The sequence below is a fragment of the Rhinopithecus roxellana genome, chromosome 5, assembly GCF_007565055.1.
Source record: "Rhinopithecus roxellana isolate Shanxi Qingling chromosome 5, ASM756505v1, whole genome shotgun sequence".
In the NCBI taxonomy this organism is placed as follows: Eukaryota; Metazoa; Chordata; class Mammalia; order Primates; family Cercopithecidae; genus Rhinopithecus; species Rhinopithecus roxellana.
In genome coordinates, this window is record NC_044553.1 from 7,114,174 (window position 1) to 7,134,547 (window position 20,374).

Below are 20,374 nucleotides of genomic sequence, written 5' to 3' on the forward strand. Positions count from 1 at the left end.
AAAAAGGATTGGTAAATGTTCATCTGGGCTGTAAGCACTGTTAAGAGCTGCCTATTTTGCCTTAACTAGTAAAGCATATCTCATGTAATCATTTTTCAGAATTAAATATTATTTTAACATAAGGGTATTCAGCTCTATTTTACATTGTTGCCTACTCACTACAACATTTCACTGATTTAGTTATACAGTTCTCTGCTTTAGAATTTTAACTTTATTTGGAATTTTAAAAAAGTCTTTGTCAAAACTAGCCAGGTCTCCTGTTTTGCAAGTGAAGCAACCAAACAAAGAATAGAAAGCACTTCTGGGTGAAATTTAACCTTTTGATCAGGAGATTATATAATAGACATTTCACAATTTAGGTGAGAATTCCAGTCTTAGGGCCAAAACATAACATTATGGGGAAAATGGGCATCAAGTACATATTAGAAAATTACTGTTTGTGATTTTGCACAGTAAATAAGACTACAAAACACACAGACTGCACAAATCTCAGTGAAGTGCAGAATTATGTTGAATTCTAGGTTGAGGACCTTACACATTTGACACTAATCCTATCTCGGTGCTCATAGCACAGAGTCTGTCAACACTTGATTGTCTTCCGTATGGATGCAGATTTTCTGATCTTCTTTTCTGTGTAAATCTTATCACTCTACCGCAAACAGATGGCAGGAATGTTTTATACAGTACCTTTCAGAGTGCAGTGTACATGGTTGCCATTGAACCAATACTGATAAAATGTTCTGCCAGAAGTAGGAATTGATACAAGTGTTGCAACTCAGACAAACCTAAGCCCCTAGTCCCAAGTCCCCTACTTAGCTGGCAGTGTGGCCTTGAGTGTGCTAAGCTCTATTTTTCTCATCCATAAAATGGGAATACTGGTAGTTTCTGCCAGGAAAAGGCAGTGTGAGGTTGGTATAAAAGCTTTGAAATTCAATACAACGGGGCTCACGAGATGGGTCTAGTTTGGCCAACATTTCCAATTCTACATTTCGGTGTTCAGCATATTAACATGCTTTTAAGTTGTTTGAGTTTCCAACTATGTATATCTCATCATTCATGAGCTGCTCAATTAAACTCTGAGCCATCCATAAAGATGGCAACGTGAAATAAAGCCACCTTTGAAGCACCCAAAATCACAAATGGGGCCTTGCCCAAGGTTAAGTCATGATTCTGCATGCACCACCACAGTATACAGGGACCCCAAGCTGGCTGGTGTGAAAGTCATCCTTCTAGAATAGAAATGGAATCTCAATGCTCTAAGTCCTACACAAATCACTTGGGGAATCTCTTTAAAATGAAGATTCTGATTTAGTAGGTCTGGAGTGCGGGCTGAGATTCTGCATTTATAGAATGTGTTTGGTGAAATATTTTGATATCATTCTAAAGACCAATGAAAAATACACTGAAACTTTATTTAAAAAGTCAGGGTATATAGAAACCAAAAGGCATGTTTGCAAAATTATTTATTTACATTTTAAGCTCACATTAAAATCTTTCTAGGATAGAATGGCTAAGATGAAATATACAAAGCTGATATAAACACATAACTCACTAATCTTTATCTGAACAGAAATATAGAGATGGCTTTAGATAATCTGTTTTCTTCACAAAACCAATGTTCCCTTAAGTCATGCCATGATAATGTCTCCCCATTAAGAACTTGTATTGTCCAAAACAGCTGAGAAGCAAAAAGCTAACTTTGATTTGTTAAACAGCTATTCATATGCCACAAAACCAAAACTACTTGACAGTGCTGACAGGTCCAAATAGGTCCAAACATGATGATTTTTAAATGAGTGCTTTGGTCAATTAGGCTTTGACTTGGTTTTTGGCATTACTTGTATAATTGTATCATTCCAATGCGTCATTACAGGTAATCCATTCAAAACATGACTTGCTTAACACTGTCACAAAGCACTTAGCCTTGCCTCGATTGGAAATACCTTTAAGATGCTGACAATAGCAACAATTTCTCTTTTCCTTCACTTGGCAAAAAAAGAAATCACATAAATCACAAAATAAAAAATTCATTTCTCACATGTTAAAAAAGCAAAGTCGGCCATAAACCCTTATTCTTGAGAGAAGAAATAGTTTCTCATAATATCTGCCCTGGGTATTAGTGCATTATTAAAATACTAGACCTGTAATATCGCTTCCTATGCCTTGAAAGTCTATGACTTCATGATCTACTTATGTAAAATATGCAATGCATTGAAGTTTCTGGGAAGAATTCACATTTAAAACAGTTTTAAAACTCTGGATTTAGTAAGAATTTTAGAAAAATAAATAAAACACTGGTTCTACCTCTCCCCTTCTACTCTCCCTTCACAAATCTGAGCTTAAGTGCAAGCTTCTAAAGAACAGATGAGAGTAAGATAGGATGAGAGGTGGGTTTTACTATCTACATTTTCCTTTTCTTAGTGTAACATATTATCACAAAAGCAAACTTGATTCCCTTTCCTTGAAATGAAGATCCCATCTTCTAAGATGATCTTAAATAATTGTTCTTAAATAAAAAAGCTTAAAAATCAGTGCTTTTAATAAGCAACTAAATGCCTATAATACATATAACTTAATATTTTGAAGAGTGCTATTGTAAAGTTGGAAACAACATCTAAACATAATTTTAAGTTTACATTTAATTCTTTAAAAGGTCTTTTAAAAGCTATAAGCTCTATTACAATTTGCCAACTAAATTATAAATTGCCACTCACCTTCTCAAAAATTGTTGCACAAATGTATACATTTAAGGTATCTGTATGGGAAAAACCTCAATATGAGAAACATCAATCTCATAAGTGGGGTAAAATGAGAAATTAAGCACCTAGATATTGGTTAAATTCACTTTCATTTGAGCAGCATTTTGATTTTGAATAGAGATTCTAAATGTAGTCTAAACTTTCCAGAAAGTCATATTTACATTCATTGTACATTTTATATACACATAAATACAAATTTATAGGTAATACACAAATTAACCTACACCTCTTATCGTGTAAAAGACGAAAATTAAAAATACAACAACTGTGATCACATGCTAAGGCCAGCTATCTGGGAAATATTATTGTTCAGTTCCGACAGCAATAACCTTGAGTAACTTGGCGCATATCACAAATACACTACAGGTACTTAGTTTATGTCTGTCCTTAGCCTAGGCCAATCCATAGTTTTAAGTGAAACAATTTTCTGTGAAAGCTAATGCCATACAAGTAGTTAAACACCTACTAGAAATGTTTGCACCGCAGAAGAAAGATCTAAAGAAGGCATGATAGCAGATGTCAAATATTTTGAAGTATAATAATAGGGAAGGATTAAAATTAACTCTATATCCAGGGAGAAGTCAGGGCTTTCTGACAAGAGCTGTGCAAAAATTCAAAGGTCTGCTTCATCAGTGTGAACTCCCAGTCCCACAAAAAACCGTGCCTTGTCAAGGCTCTTGTAGTGAGGCCTCCTGGGTTGACCGGTGAGACTCATAAGCCCCAAGAAACCCTGAAATTCCCTGATGGAAATTGTTTTGTTGAGATTGAGTTTCTGACACGATGACTTCTTGGGCAGTTTGCTTTCTCTTGTGTTCCTGCCCATAAAGCAGTGCTCGATTTTGCTGTTACACCTTTTGTAAATGGATGGGCTTGGCCCTCCAGGAATATATCAAAGCGAACTTTTCGGATTATTGTCTCATGAAAACAAGCAGGTTGTTGTGATGAGCTTGGATAGTGCCCTGCACCTAGTAAGTATTCCACCAACTGCTGGCGGAAGTGGCTAGAAGCAGAGATTATAATTGGAAGAAAAAGTTACCGAATCTAAAATGTGTAACTGTTCTATAAAGTTTTGATCTTGAGCATGAGTGGTGAGTCCTATTTGGCACTCCTTGACCTCAGGTGGCATGCCAATGATTATCACAGTAAGAAATTCTTAGAATCAGATTTGAGGTATAGAAGGAATAAGAAACACGGAAAATTTTGATCTATATTAAATAAACTCTTCTGTAAGTCAGGTTTTTAACCCTAAAATCAAGGCCTTTTTTTCCCCAGAATATTAAATTTACTAAAAACGTAGAAATAAAAATTCTACTATGGCTGTAAATATATAAGACAAATAAATGAGGTCACATGGTTTATACATTTCAGATTCTTAGAGAGGCCCTACAGTAGTTCAGGAAGACAGTTTACAGTATTGTTCCCTGAGTTCTTGAGGCAACCTCAAGTAAGTTCATGAACTCCAAGATTTGAGAGACAGAAAACCTACATGGTCTGCTTATCCCTCTTTTCTAAGAGTAGCTATTTACTCCAAAGTGGTTTGTTCAGTGCTTTCCCTATAGTTCAACTGCTTTAATTATGTGGCTTTATCCATTTCTTAGAAGACCAGCTCCCCAAATGAAACCTCTAAGAGAAAGAAGAAAAGAAAAGGCTGTTTAAAGCAAGTAAGCTTTAACATTAGTTAAGAGTGCAATTGAGTAAATCACTTCTAAATCTATAATACAAAAAGAGTGGTAATACTGCCACAGGTGTTAGAAGGTTAGAATTCTACAGATTTGGGTTTGTCTGACCTCAGTGGTTAATAAGCCCTGCCTCCTAACCAAACAATTACACTCTACCAATTAATTGTCTACCAATTAAAAGAACCAAAACTATTACAATAACTTTCCAGTATTTAAATATGTAAGAACACCTACATTTGGTTTTAAAATATAGTTTATAACAACCATTCTCATCAGATCTCAAACGTCAAATATCTAGACTTTATACATACATTTGTAATAATGATTAAAAAAAAAAAAAACCAAACCACAAAAACTCATTCAAAACTGCTATTTTTTAGGTTCTTGAATTGTTTTCATACATCCACATTCTTGGTGGCTATTAGAATTTTAAAATAAACTCAAATCTTGGGAATAATTTAAGTAGTGAAATATGTGAGTATTTATTTTCAAACTCCCGTTAAGTGTCTATTTAGAAAAACTATGATAAATGGAAACTCCAGTTCTGTTGCTTAATTTTAACTTTAAGCCAATAAAGGTTAAAAAAGTTGAGAACCTTCTGAAATGTTCCATCTATTTCAGTAAAGTGCACAAATATGAGTGTACCCTTTGGTTTGGCTATGACCTCAAAGGAGGTGTAGAAGTCAGTGGCGCTGGTGTCAGATTCCTAACTATATTACTGAGGCTGGCAATCTTCTCCTCCAGGAGGTAATTTTTCTTCTCTGCTGTTTTCTGTCGCTGTTCAGTCATTTCCAGAGCTTTCAACAACTGGGCATTCTCAACATACAAGTCCTTCACCATTGCGTCTGCCTTAGTGTTCTTGCAGAGCTAGAAACAGAACCAGAAACATCTTGACTCCATTTCTGTAACTCTTCTTAAACCTTTGGTTTAAGGTCTGACATAAGGACTGTTGTTTTATAAAGGCAAATCACTTCTTCTAATTATATTGTTTTATTTTACAATATAGCTTCAACATCAGACTTGGCATCAGGGATACCACTGGAGCAAATCCACTTTTTCCAAGCTATTTCTTTGCATAAGATGTTGATGTAGGTTACTAATAGAACAGATTGATATTAGAGGGCACCAAAACAAAAGGTTTTTTCTACCTAAATAGGCATTATTTCTTTATTTATTCTTTAAAAACATAAAATACTTTTAAACCTTAAATTCCTGAGGTGTCAGGTGTGGACTGTTTAACTCTGCTTGTAACAGATGCTTGAACTTCCCATTCATAACTACAACTCACTGATTATCTAAAAATATAGCTCATGTATTATAACAGAGATAAGATTTGGGCAGTTACTTTTCCTGAAATGTCTTTGTTTTGTTTTGTTTTGCATGGGGCTTTGTCTAGTCTAATCGTTATAGTTAGAATATATGGTCTAGGTTGGGGTGGGAAAACTTGTTAGCAGCCTTGGGATACTTTCATTGTTGTTCTGGTTAATATTTTCCATACCCCCTTCCCATGTTACCTTTTAAGTGTTCATTTTACACCCAATTTCAAGTAAGGCATCTAAAAGTATAAAGGTTTATGAGAATAAAGAGTAATTAAAGAGTAACTTAACCTATTAGGGCAGGGATAAGGATGACAGCACTCTCAAGCTCAGAACCTAGATGTTTGGCAGGCATCACATAACATTTCAGAAACTATTCTCTGTTGAACTTCCCAAATACAACTTTTTTTCCTTCCTCCGTCCCTTCCTTTCCTTAAAAAAACACGTTGATATTTCTTCATCACCAACAGAATAAAAATCAGGCTTCTTGGCTCAGCACTGGAGGCCTACTGTCCTGTTCCTCCTTCCTCTCCAGTCTCTCCTGCTGCCTCTCCCAGGACAGTGTGAATTGGCAATGCTGAAGTGTTTATACGTGTCCACACCCCACATGTGGTCATAACTCCATGACGTTCCCACAGCCTAGGATGCCCTTCCCCACACTTTCTTTACTGGGTGAAATCTTAACCCTCAAGATGCAGATTAAGAGGTCTTTAGGAAGCTTTCTTTAAACTCCTGGGTTGGATCAAGTATCTCTTCTCTTGTGTTCCCCTCTACTGAAAACAGGACGGATCCCACTCACTTCTGAACCTACCATTTGGCCAAATGTTTGGCACCTTGTAAGTGCATTCTATACGGGCAGCGACTGTTGTATCCATGTGCCCACGGCAGGACCTGGCCCACAGTAACTATGTGCTGAATGCTTGAATACGTAAAGAACTGAATGGATAAATGCTTACTAAACGGGACTTTTTCTTCCCTGTGTATTAAGATACAGGGCAACAGAAAGTTCCTGTCTACAGCTGAATTCAGACCCTCTCTGGGGTTATTCTTAGGTTTTAAGTATCTAAAGAACTAGGTTAGGCAATTTCTGCCCCCCACCCAACATGCTTATCTCAGCTTCCAGAGAGGCTATAACACTCTCCCAGAGGGTAGTACTTTCTGCTTGTCTCTTTAGTGGAGGCGCAACTAATTTCTAAACACCAAAGCCACATCTGCCACCAGCAGGTGAAAAGGAGCAGGCTGTTTAGTGGTCCTGGAATCTGGGGTCTAGACTGTAATTCAAACTACATCTTTTTGGAGTCGCTGTAGCAATAAGATACTTTTTGAGGTTTTCATAAGCTGTTGGGAACAGGAAAGCTAAAGTTCCATTTATTACCTCCCAATTTTTTTTTTTTTAACCAATATCATTTTTCAATTTAAACAGGAGTATTTCCTGTCTTGGGCAGAGAAAAATCTATTGATTCACATGGACCTAAAGCATGTGAATGGATATGCTTTGGGTCCATGTGAATCAATATATATTTTTTGATCTTTAAAATCTTAGGTCCATGTGAATCATGTTAGCAAAGATTTACACTTTTAAATTGTGGACAAACATGCCTTAAACAGAGCTTTGGAAAAAATACACAGTTCATATTTTTGGGGCGGTATGAGGGACAGGAAATCCTAAGTTCTTGTAGACATTTATAATAGAATTTGCCTTTATTAGACAACGTAAGTTAATGAGTTAATGGCAATAAAGGGATGTAAAACTGGCGTTAAAGCTGGAATGTGAGGTGGGTGAACAGAGATGACCAGGGAGGCTCACTTGTTCTTTCAGCTGATTCACTTTCTCTTGAAGAAGCCTTTTCACTAGTTTCAGTTTCTGTTCAACTTCTATCATTCGTTCTTCCATGACAGTTACCAGTTGTTCCTGGTTTCCCTGAAGGGAAGAAAAGTATATTATTCGAAAATCATGTCACACTGAAAAGAAAACACTGGTTTATTTTCCCCACAAGATGCCTAAAGAAAGGACAGCAAATGTTTTGCCTTTGTAACAGGCAGGATGGATTTCTCATGAAATGAGAGTTTTGAGCCCTGCATGGATTGCACAGGTCAGAAAAGTAACCCTATCAGAGAAAGAATCAGATTTAAAAAACAAAAGAATCTTACCTGTGTTACCATCATCCCCCTGATATAAAGCAAAATTCTTAAAACCCAAAATTTAATACCTGTGTGTACTTCTAGTAAAATGGAAATCCAAAGTAACTTAAAAGACAGTTATCAACGTCCCATCTGTGATTTGGGACTTTGCAATGTTGTGGGTCTCTCAACACCAAAACAAGCACGGAATAGATTCAGGGTTTCCCAACATTTCCAACAGCTTGCAATATGCATGTCTGTTTTTCCTTTGACGTGGCTGATAACTGTGAGGGTGGTTTTCTTTCTTCATAATAATCAGCCTCTTCCTGCCAATTTTTCTAGTCATCTGTTTCCCACTTGTAAACGTGAAGCACACACCTGGATTGGAGGATGAGTTTACTACCAGAGCAGATTGAAAATTAAAAATCTCCTCACACAACAGTGATGGGTTAAGGAGTAAGTGGGTTTTGGAGAGGAGAGAGACCTAGAATGCAACCCCCATCCCTCTGCAGTCCACCTAAATGTCCCCATAAGGAATTTCAGATTTCATAAAGGTGTTAATAGCTGATGGTAGTTAAGAAAGACTTTAAAAGACATGCAGAATGACCAAACATGAGTCAAAGGCCACCATCTGTTTGGATACTAAGTAATAACACTTAATCATAAAAGAAACCCTAAATCATTGTAGTAACTATCCTGAGGATAAAAACTGTAACAGGCAAAGGTCTAATGCAGGAAGTAAGTTACAAAAAATTGGGCCTGGAGGACATCTAGCTTTTAAAAAGGCCTATATTTAAAAAAAAAAAATAGCTTTTTAAAGTTCAAACATATAAATATAAAATGTCTGATGTCTATGTGCCCAACAACAAAGCAAAACAAAAAAACATAAGAGATAATTCAAAGAAGAGTTGGCAAAAAGAGTAGAAAAACAGGAAAAACAAAGGCAGTCATATACTTAAAATTTATTTTATTGTTTCATCAAAAATTTCCTGTCAAAAAGATTTATACATCTTATACAAAACAGTATAAATACCCCTGATTTTCTTCAAATTCCATATATAAAAGTAGTACCTTTTGTTAAAAATAGTTACAACATATGGAATGAGAAAATATATAGACTACATCCTTTCAAGAATCTTAAATCCACACTCTTTAAAGGGTATAAATAAAATGATTTGTAACAAGTTGATATTTGTGAATTTGATTCACAAGATCTGTCATTTCTACATAAATAAGAGACATAATACTGCAAAGGTTTAACAGTAAAAATAATAAAAGAATTCAAAAGAGCACTTAATTCCAACACAGCTTATGTCTCTGTGTGTGGTGTGTGTGCATGGGTGGGTGTGTGCATCTGTCTGCCATGGTAAGAAATGCCAGCGATAGCAGCCCAGTTTTCACAGGTGCCCAATCCTTCTGTAGGAATCTGCATGCACTGCTCGCTGCTCCGGTAGCAAGGCCTAGAGAAAGAAGGCAAGTGGTACACTTCACCCTCATGTCAGGATGAGTTTTTAGGGGGAGTCTAAATTCACACATTTATAATGCAAACAATTGTTAAAAGCATACACATTAACAATACATAGGCAAGCAAAGCAACACAGAATGCAGAAGAGATCACATCACTCCACACACAGAAACGTGCAGATTTAACAATATTCTGTATTCTTAAAATTAGTGTCAGCTCAGCAGCGGGAAGTGAGCCTGCAGTAGCATTCTGGTGAGAGTAATAAGCAGTCCACCCTGTCATCTGGTTGGAGGATTTTTTTTTTCTTTCAAAAATCTTAGTGTTTGTCTAATCCTGAAGGAATTGGAGGAAAAGGATATTTTTTTTTAACATTGGTGGGTGGGTTGGAAACAGCAGGCTTTGAAAATAGTGTGTACGAGAGCAATGCGTAGAATCCTGGTGGATCATTTGGTCAGAAGGTCCACTAAAAACCGAGATCAAAGTTTTGTAGTTCAATTATATACTGGAGAGTTAAAGCATCTAACACTCGACCATCACAATTTAAGAACTTTAATATTGGGAAGTTGAAGAAGTATGTATAAAGCTTCCAAAAACAGATTTTAAAGCTCATAAGACAAAGACCTTCTGAAGTTCATTAGAAATACAGCATAGGTATGGATGTAGAGGGAAAAGTTTATTAGAACTGACAAGTGGTAGGAGTACTTAGTAATTAAGCATGGATGGATACTAGCAGAAGAAACAGAACTGTTCCTATGTAGAGTTCCAGGGCTAATGTGACTTTGCAAAGTCATGCTGAGGGGATTCAAATAAGAGATGGGAAATTCCTTATCAAGCAAGGTATCTGAGAGGCAAGGTATCTGAACACACAAGCACATGCAAACCAGAAAGCATTAACGTTGAATTCCACAAAGAAGGACTTTCTGTTTTATTCCTAATTCTGAATTAACTAAATGGGCAAGCCCCAAGAGTTAAAATTCTGAGAAAGGGATGATGAATGAGGCACTAAAGAGAAATAACTATGAATACTTGAAAATCTAAGTAATATAAGATTGGATGTGGTGGTGAGCTGGGATCATGCTAACAATGAGAAGACTTTTACTTTCTTAAATAGTTGTATGAACTATGTCAACTAGAAAGATGTCACTGACTACATACTCTATTTGTTGTGAAAAGTCCTCATTTGTGATTTTCATGGGATGCAGCAGGCTGCAGGGCTCTGGCACAGGGAAGCTCAGTATACTTTGTTAGTAGCGCATATCCTAGCCACATTTAAATTTTGTAATATTTTTGGCATGGGATGGGAACATTAGGCCAATTGTACACTATGTTTAAGTGATCCTGATACTTCATTGTCTATTACAAACGGGCAAAGGAGACCCAGAACACTAAATGACTCAGCTTAGAAGCTGAGAACTCTAAAGTAACACTGCACAGCCCAAAAAACAGCACTGCAGTTCTGTGGATTTGTCATACAGGTAAAATATAACTCTGAAAGAAGATTTAGGGTTGTGATTTTGTTTTGTTTTTTAAATTTAAGAGATGGAGTCTTGCTATGATGCCCAGGCTGGAGGACAGTGGCCATTCACAGGCATGATCGTAGCTCACTGCAGCCTTAAACCTCTGGCCTCAAGCGATCCTCCCGTCTCAGCCTCCCAAGTGGCTGGGACTACAGGTGTGTGCCATCAGATTTAGGTTCTTTCTCTCCACCTTTGAACTGGTAGAACTTTCAAATAAACAGGTGAAATTAATAGGTGATGAACAGGTGATCTACTACTAGAGAAGAGAGAGCTTCACACCTGTGGTGTGTTGGTTTCAGAGGTCCTGTTTTCAAGTTCCTCCTGCAGGTGCTGGTTTATCCTTTCTGCCTGCAGCAGCTGGTGTTGAAGCTGCAGAAACTGCTCCCTGGGTACCATCGGACAGGCTTGCTGCTGGAGCAGCTGCAAATCCCAAGCATGAGGGGACGGGCTAGGCGTCGCAGTGAACCTCAGGTGCTGCATCTGAAGGACAAGGGCAAAGTCCTGGTCAGTTGAGTCCCTTCAATCCCAGAACTGCCCTTGATGGTGTCAGGCAGTGAGGAATGAAGACTATGAATTCATTAATAACCCCAGATCCACTGAAACTTGGAAATAGGACAGCATATGGGCCTGAGGAAATGAGAAAAGCTATTTCACTTAGCAGATAATATGCTTAATAAGTAGCCTTTCTTAAAAGTTTTAGGCTTAAAAGAAAAGCCCTTCCCAACTCTGGAGTGATATTAAGGGCACGATGTACATAATGCATCTGAATTCTATTTCATTTTTTCTTACACTGGAAAAACTGCCTCCCCCCTTTTAAAAACTGGGGTTGGAGAAAGTGGTTATGCTTTAGGGTTTTACCACTTTACTTACCATTCATAAAGATTCTTAAATGTTCAATGACTACATTTTTTTCCAACCCCAAGTTAGCAATTTTTTTGAAGAACCTCATCTTGCATCTAAAATTATTTTAACCTACCTTTAGTTTATCGGTATGTAGTTATACCCTTAGATTAAAGAGCACAAAACAGACAATTCTGGGGCATAAAGCAATAATATCCTAGAACATCTGGGAACTGGAGAACATGGAATGGAAGAATTCAAGACAATGAGGAAATGTGTACCAACATGCCAGTCAAAGTGGGGGAGAGGAAAGGGAGGAGGATGCACGGCATTTTGGCCAGTGAGGCAGGCCACCTCACATCTATAAATATGCAGAGCATGCAACAAACATGACCAAGTACTAAATTCAAGAAGCGGCACCTCCAGGCTTGTGTGAGAAAGGTGGAAAAGAACCTCTAAGACTTGGCTATAACTAAATGTTACCATGAAATGTCAGAGCCACTATCCATTTCCTTATATCTAAATTTCTAGGTGGGGACAGGCGCATTGCCCACTTTGAGATACTTCTAGTTGTAGATTCAGAAAACCACTTTATTTTTATGATTAAAATTGTGGAGAATTATCCCATAATTTTATATCAGTGGGATAATTTTCTTCATACATAATAATGCTTTAAATACTGAGGAAAAGTTTGATGTAAACAGACATACCATTAAAACAAAATGAATACTGGCTCTTAGCTTAAGTACTTATTAACTGTTATAATCAATAGAAATGATAACATGAGCAAGGGGTTTAATGAGATGGCTCCATGCTATGAAAGTTCATTGTAAGAGAATGTTCTACCTTCACACACTATCTCAGGCAGAGAACTGCACCCTTCTCTGCTACTTCCAACCACTGAATTCTAGGTACAGGTTAGCCATAGACAAAACAAAAAGAAGAGAAAATTATAGGAGTTATAAAAAGAGAAAAGTATGAGTTATAAAAAGAGAAAGAACAGTACTAATTAGGTCTATTATATACATGAATAAGAGCATATGAAAGACCAACATTTACATTTTTCTGTATATAAATTTTACAGACATTAAAATGTCCTACAATTCTAATTCTGCAAGTGCATCTTCACTTACTGTATCCTATTTGTGCCCCTCTCAATATAATGATGTAGAAGATTCCAGGTCCAGGCCAGGTGCAGTGGTTCACACCTGTAATCCTAACACTTTGGGAGGCCGAGGTGGGTGGATCACTTGAGGTCAGGAGTTCAAGACCAGCCTGGCCAACATGGTGAAACCCCGTCTCTACTAAAAGTACAAAAATTAGCCAGGCGTGGTGGCACGTTGCCTTTGGTCGCTGCTACTCGGGAGGCTGAGACAGGAGAATTGCTTGAACCTGGGAGGCGGAGATTGCAGTGAGCCAAGATCACACCAATGTACTTCAGCCTGGGTGACAGTAAGACTCCGTCTCAAAAAAAAAAAAAAAAAAAAAAAAATGCCGGGTGTGGTGGCTCACACCTGTAATCCCAGCTCTTTGCGGGGCCAAGGTGGGCGGATCATGAGGTCAGGAGATGGAGACCATCCTGGCAACTTGGTAAAACCCTGTCTCTACTAAAAATACAACCGGGAATGGTGGTGTGCGCCTGTAATCCCAGCTACGTGGGAGGCTGAGGCAGGAAAATTGCTTGAATCTGGGAAGCGTAGGTTGCAATGAGCTGAAATCGTGCCACTGCATTCCCACCTGGTGACAGAGCCAGATTCTGTTTAAAAATAAATAAAAAAGATTATTCCAGGTCCAGTATGGAATGGATCTGACGTTAAATCTCTTGCCACTTGGAGATGCAGAAAGAAGTATAAAGTATAAACCATTTTTGTTAAGTGTCTGAAACGTTGGCTATCAGAGAGGTACACAACAGACTCGAGAACTGCTGATATAGTCTGTAACCCTTCTGCTGAATGTTCAAAACGAATTTATTGAACCGCTCACATTGAAAAAGTCCTGAAGTAGGAGTCAAATTCTAGCCCTAATTTTCCCTTTTCCTAGTCTAGTGATCTGTGATCTTTAATTACTGTGGGGGGATGTGTTATATTAGAACCGTGACTGTTAAACTAGTACATAGAGATGAGGAGAGACTACTTCCCCCAAGGGAGTGCACAGGTCAGATCAGAACCTGGAAGACAGCTTTGCTCAAATCCCGATTCCAGAGATTCTGATGTAGAAACCTGTCCCTGCCCAGCCCACCACCATTGCTCCAATCAGGTAAGAATCCCTGCCAGAGTGAGAAGGAGTTTACCTACCCCTCAGGTGAGCTGGGACACGCTGTACATCCCCCAAATTAACCTGCTCTATAGATATCACACTATAAATACAAATCCAATTTGTAGGGCTGGAGGGGGAATGGTTACTGCTTAATAGCTACAGCTTCTGTTTGGTGTGATGAACAGGTTTTGGAAGTAGTGCTGATGGTTGTAGAATGTGGTGAATTTAATGAATGCCACTGAATTGTACATTTTTAAATGGTTAAAATGGCAAATTCTATGTTAGTTATATGTTTATCACAGGTTAAAAATTAATATACTAAAAACTATTGAATTGTATACCTGAAATATGTGAACTATATAGTATGTGAATTATACCTAAATAACACTGTTTTTGTTTGTCTGTTTTGAGATGGAGTCTTGCTCTGTCACCCAGGCTGGAATGCAGTGGTGCAATCTTGGCTCACTGCAACCTCCACCTCCTGGGTTCAAGCAGTTCCCTGCCTCAGCCTCCTGAGTAGCTGGGACTACAGGTGCACGCCACTGCACCCGGCCAATAACACTGTTTTTAAACACTCCAATCTGGAGTAATATAGGAGGGATCAGGGAACTCCCAACACTTTGGGAGGCTGAGGCGGGAGGATTGCTTGAGCCCAAGAATTCAAGGCTGCAGTGAGCTGTGATCACACCACTGTACTCTAGCCTGGGTGACAGAATCTCAAAAAAATATCCCATTTGTATAAATCTATAGCGTTTTTTGTTTTTTTGTTTTTTGTTTTTTTTTTTGAGATGGAGTCTTGCTCTGTCGCCCAGGCTGGAGTGCAGTGGCGTGATCTTGGCTCAATGCAACCTCTGCCTCCCAGGTTCAAGCGATTCTCCTGCCTCAGCCTCCTGAGTAGCTGGGATTACAGGCGCACGCCCCCACACCCAGCTAATTTTTGTATTTTTAGTAGAGATGGGGTTTCACCATGTTAGCCAGGTTGGTCTCGAACTCCTGACCTTGTGATCCGCCTGCCTCAGCCTCCTAAAGTGCTGGGATTACAGGCATGAACCACCGCACCCAGCCAATAATTCGGTTCCATTTCCTAATGAAAGCTTCATTTGAATAAACAGCTATTTCAGTGTTCAAATAGAAAAATTCATGCTTTTTCCTTAGCTATTTGGCTCCAGTGTCAAGAACACTTAATTTTCCTCCTCTGTTAGCAAATATTTACTACTAGGTCAGAAAAAAACATGGGGAAATTGCTTATGATGGCTAATACTGTCAACGGGTCCCTGGTAAGACAGGGGAACAGGCGGGAGAAGAACTGGCCTCTTGGCAGAGCCTCTGGAAAGGCTCTCCGGTGACTAAGTACACACTGCTACTTTTCAGTTTGATACTAGACAATATGGGCTTAGTTTTAGACATCTTATTCCTCAGAGTATATAATTATATTTCATGAGAAAAGCACGTCTACATCTAAGTACAGCCCACAGCTCAGTTTTGAATGCATTCATTTTATTGCTGTTAAAAAAAGAAAAAATGGTTTAGATTTCACTAAAGTTTCATGAATTTCCCCTTTAGCTGACAGATCAGAGAACACAAAATTGACAAACTTCACTGGTGACTTAAATGTTAGTGCTATATGTATGCCCATATTTCACATTAAAAATCAGTGCTTGGTACTTGGTTTTTAAAAGCTACCTTTGCATGTGGTCAGCTTCATAAAAGAAAAAAATGGCTCCATTTCTTTTTCCTCTTTTTTTTTTTTTTTTTTTTTTTTGAGATGGAGTCCGGCTTTGTTGCCCAGGCTGGAGTGCAGTGGTGTGATCTCGGCTCTCTGCAACTTCTGCCTCCCGGGTTTAAGCAGTTCTCCTGCCTCAGCCTCCTGAGTAGCTAGGATCACAGGCGCCCACCACCATGCCCAGCTAATTTTTTTGTATTTTTAGTGGAGATGGGGTTTCACCATGTTGGCCAGGCTGGTCTCGAACTCCTGACCTCAGGTGATCCACCTGCCTCGGCCTCCCAAAGTGCTGGGATTATATGTGTGAGCCTCTGTGCCTGGCCCCATTTCTTCTTATAATTCTGGATTTAAAAATATGTGTATACATAGTACTTTTTAAGAGCACAAAAAGAATTTCTACATGTTCTTTTCTGCCTTACATAAGTCTTATAGTTCACTAAATGTTAGATTGACTAATTTCATCTACCCAACGTATATCAATGAAATCCTTAAGAAGGATTTATACATAAGTTTGTTTTCTGAATACTTAGTTTAATTATAGGATATAACAATCTAGAAGACTGGAACCCAAAGTCCAAGCTGACAAGTTAGTTTTACAAATCCAGTTTCTTCTTTTTCTTTCTTTTTGAGACAGGGTCTCTCTCTGTTGCTCAGGCTGGAGTGCAGTGGCGTGATCTCAGCTCACTGCTACCTCCAACTCCTGTGCTCAAGCAATCCCCCTGCCTCAGCCTCTCAGGTAGCTGGGACTACAGGTATATACCACCATACCTGGCTAATTTTTGTGTTTTTTTTTTTTTTTGTAGAGACAGGGTTTCACCATGTTGCCTAGGCTGGTCTTGAACTTCTGGACTTAAGCCATTTGACTGCCTCAGCCTCCCAAAGTGCTGAGATTACAGGTGTGAGCTACCATGCCTGGCCACAAATACATTTTCATAGTTATTAGATGTACCTCTCACAAAAGCAGTACTGAGTTCTAAATGTAGTAATGAAGAATAGCAGCACTTGAAATGAAAACTTCCAAATGTTAATGCTCTCAAATTTCCCGCATGGATTTCCCAACTGAAGAGGGTGCTAGAGATCAATCATGTCTATAAAATGTTGCAATATAGGAGGGATCAGGGGAACTGGCATAAACACGGTGATGGCAAGAGTGCTCAGGGCCCCTTGGCTGATCAGAGAGTCCCTGCAACCTGGATTTGCAGAGGTACAGGTCTTTGCATTTTAGGTCATCATTATTACTTCCTCTGAAAAGCAGTATGGCTTCCTATGACAGTATAATTAAGCAAAGTTGTCTATAAAACTTGGTAAGACAGACCAAAGAATTCAACTTGGCAGTGTACTTAGATTTTCACAACGGAAATTCAATGCCATGTCTAGTCTCTCCCAACAAATGGCTCATTCATGGATTAAAATATTCTTCATAGCTAAGGCCATCTGCTGAGAAACTTACCTCCATGAGCTGCTCATCCAGTTTTACTTGTTTCTTTTTCAGGCCTTCATTTTCCAAATGAATTGTTTCCAATTCTTGTTCAAGGGAATTCATCTGACTGACCTGTTTAAAAAAACAAAATATTCCCTTTAAACAAAAACAAAAACACTTGAGTTGCTCTAGTTTATTTTGACAAATCTGCGGTTGTCAGAAATCTCGACTCTTGGAAGAAAGCCAAGTTAATTCAGTGACAGAAAACAAATAATACAATTCAGTGTATTGCTTACATTTAAGTGATATAGTTTTAATCACCTGTCATCATAGAGAATAGATTCCTTAAGGCAGCTGGCTTTTAAACTTGGATGCCACCCACTATAAGAAATACATTTTATCTTACAACACAGCACACACACCCATACATATGTACAGTACATAGGTACATATCACTGAAATATCCTTACCATGGACCATGTACTCTGATATTTTGTGTATTTTATTAATAAAAAATGCTGGTTTCCATTAAGTTGATTTCATAATCCTCTACTATGGATCTGCAGTGGGAAAAATACTGTCTTAAGGCAAAGTTAAAGGCTTAAAATTGAGAGTACATAAAACCTGATTTATATAACTTTTCAATTTTAAAGATTTCATGAGTGCTTTTTATTTTTATTTTTTTTGAGATGAAGTTCACTCTGTTACCCAGGCTGGAGTGCAGTGGCACAATCTCAGCTCACTGCAACCTCTGCTTCCTGGGTTCAAGCGATTCTCCTGCCTCAGCCTCCCGAGTAGCTGGGACTGCAGGTGTGCACTACTGTGCGCAGCTAATTTTTTGTATTTTTTTTTTTAGAGATGAGGGGTCACCATGTTGGTGAGGCTGGTCTCGAACTCCTGACCTCATGATCTGCCCACCTTGGCCTCCCAAAGTGCTGGGATAATAGGCATGAGCCACCGCATCCAGCCTCACTTTTATAACTCTTACTACAGGAAGAACCTAGTGAGCTATGGGACACTGAGTCAGAATATTGCTCAGTAAAAAACATACAACACTATCTTAGAAAGCTGATTTTGCTTCTATCAAAAAGAACTGAAGAGAACAGCAAGAATTGTGAAGCAGAAGTGTAGTCTTCCAGGTCCGTTTTAAAATTCAATATAAATGAAAAGCCTAGCCACAGACATTTTTCCCCCAAAGAGCAGCTAAATGAAACCCATTTTCTTTCTGCAAAGTTTACTTGAATGTACCTGAAATTAAATGACATTTCGGCTTTAGAGCACAACCAGGCCTTCTTACTGCAAATGGTCACAACTTTCACAAAAAACAAAAATTTTATGAATATTTTATAATGAAATATTTTTCTCAGATTTCTAAACAAACCATTTTTTTTAACAAAGAGGTAATAGTGAAAACTGAGTTTCAGTTTAGAAAAAGAAAACAACTCTGAGAAGTCTGGTCTGAACTCTAACTTCATGGGACAAATTACAGAAAGCAAACTGAGTGGCACTACAGAGCTGTGACCATAGGGTAGCCAGCCTCCCAGAGGCCGTAAAGAGCCCCACCTCCAGGTATTCACACCCTTATACAGTCCCCTCCCACACTATACTAGGGTTAGTCTGCGTGACAAATACAATGCAGCAGAAATGTTGGTATGTCACTTGCAGGCTTAGATCATACAAGGGACCACAGCTTCTGTCTTGGTCTTTTGGTCTCAGTGTCTGTTTCATCACTTCTTCTAGGGGAAGCCAGATGTTATACCCTAAGAAAAGGCCCAGGTAGTGAAGAGCTGAGGTCTCAGGCAAGCAGCCAGCAAGGAACAGGAGCCTCTTGCTAACAGTTGCATACATGAGCTTGGAAAGTAGATCCTCTAGCCCCCGTGAAGCCTTCAGGCAACTGCAGGCCTGGCCAACATCTAGACTGCATCCTCATGAGAGCCTTGAGTTGGACCACCCAGCTAAGCTGCTTCTGAATTCTTAACTTGTAGAGAAAGACAACAAATGTTGTTTTAAGTTGTTACATAACAATAAAACGTACAGCCCATATTAAGATGTTTCTAATATTCGGGTGATAAATATTTTGCCAACTTATAAAGCTTCTAATACTAATAAAGATGATTAACTGCCTTCTTTAAGAAAGGTTAAATTGTTTTTCTTTTCTTTTTTTTTTTTTGAGACAGAGTCTCACTCTGTCACCCAGGCTGGAGTGCACTGGTGCAATCTTGGCTCACTACAACCTCTGCCTTCCCGGTTCCAGCAATTCTCCTGCCTCAGCCTCCCGAGTAGCTAGGACTATAGGCACGTGCCACCACACCTGGCTAATTTTTGTATTTTTTAGTAGAGATGGGGTTTTACCATGTTGGCCAGACTGGTCTCAAACTTCTGACCTCGTGATCCGCCCACATCGGCCTCCCAAAGTGCTGGGATTACAGGTGTGAGCCACCGCACCCAGCCAAATTGTTGTTTTTTTCCAACCATTATTCAATCAAAAAGAACCATGATGCTATTTTGACAAGAGAACATCAGCATAAAGAGATATATGCCAAAATATGCCATCGTAATCATTTCCTTAGAAGTACACCTGAGAAGAAACACACTTAGGAACATATTATAGTGAGAACACAGACGCACGCCATATATTCTCAAAAACTCACCTTCCTGTTAGTAGGAGATCGTTCTTTCTGAAACTGATCACACTCTCTCTTTAAGCTCAATTTTTCTTGCTCTGTGGGTTTCATGGTACCTGATGGGTTTAGATGTTTTTGGTGCTTGGGAAGAAGATTGGATTCCAGTTGACGGACCTATCAAGAACAAATGTAAGAGGAAGAAATGCTAATACAATCACCCAGCCAGCAAAAACAACAAACATAGGGCAAGTTTTAATTCAGTACTTGGGTCCTGTTATAACTTTCTTTTTCAGTCAAGCCTGTAAATACTCGAAGCTAGCTTTTCTGGATTTCAAAAGACCCTTTCTAGGTAAGTCTGCTTAGGTCTACAAACCCAAGACTGTAGGAACAAGACAGGGAAGAGGAGACTTCTGGGTCTACTAACTCTCCAGGAGTCACCAGTGTATGTGATGTGGCTGCCAGGAAAGCAGGCACAGCAGTCCCAGGCCCTTTTTTTCTGACATGAACACTACTTTTAGGAGAGAATGGGCTGACAGTCCCATCTGCTCTTATTGGACTGTTCACATCTAAAACAGTTCTATGAGGACATGAACCACGTCTGTCCTGCTCACCACTGCAGCGTCAGTGATAGCAGCTTCTGGCATGGAGTAGACG

The 20,374-nt window shown here is 38.8% G+C and overlaps 1 protein-coding gene across 1 annotated transcript in view; it reads right to left on the reverse strand.

The window, feature by feature from the left end:
- Positions 1-1,395: 1,395 nt before the first annotated feature.
- The window catches only part of NIN (ninein), a 111,530-nt gene continuing 92,551 nt past the window's right edge, over positions 1,396-20,374 (reverse strand). Inside the window, 5 exon segments of the mRNA XM_030929904.1 lie at positions 1,396-5,305; positions 7,562-7,675; positions 11,137-11,337; positions 17,127-17,228; positions 19,748-19,894. Coding sequence (XP_030785764.1) covers positions 5,096-5,305; positions 7,562-7,675; positions 11,137-11,337; positions 17,127-17,228; positions 19,748-19,894 — 774 coding nt within the window. The 3' untranslated portion in view covers positions 1,396-5,095.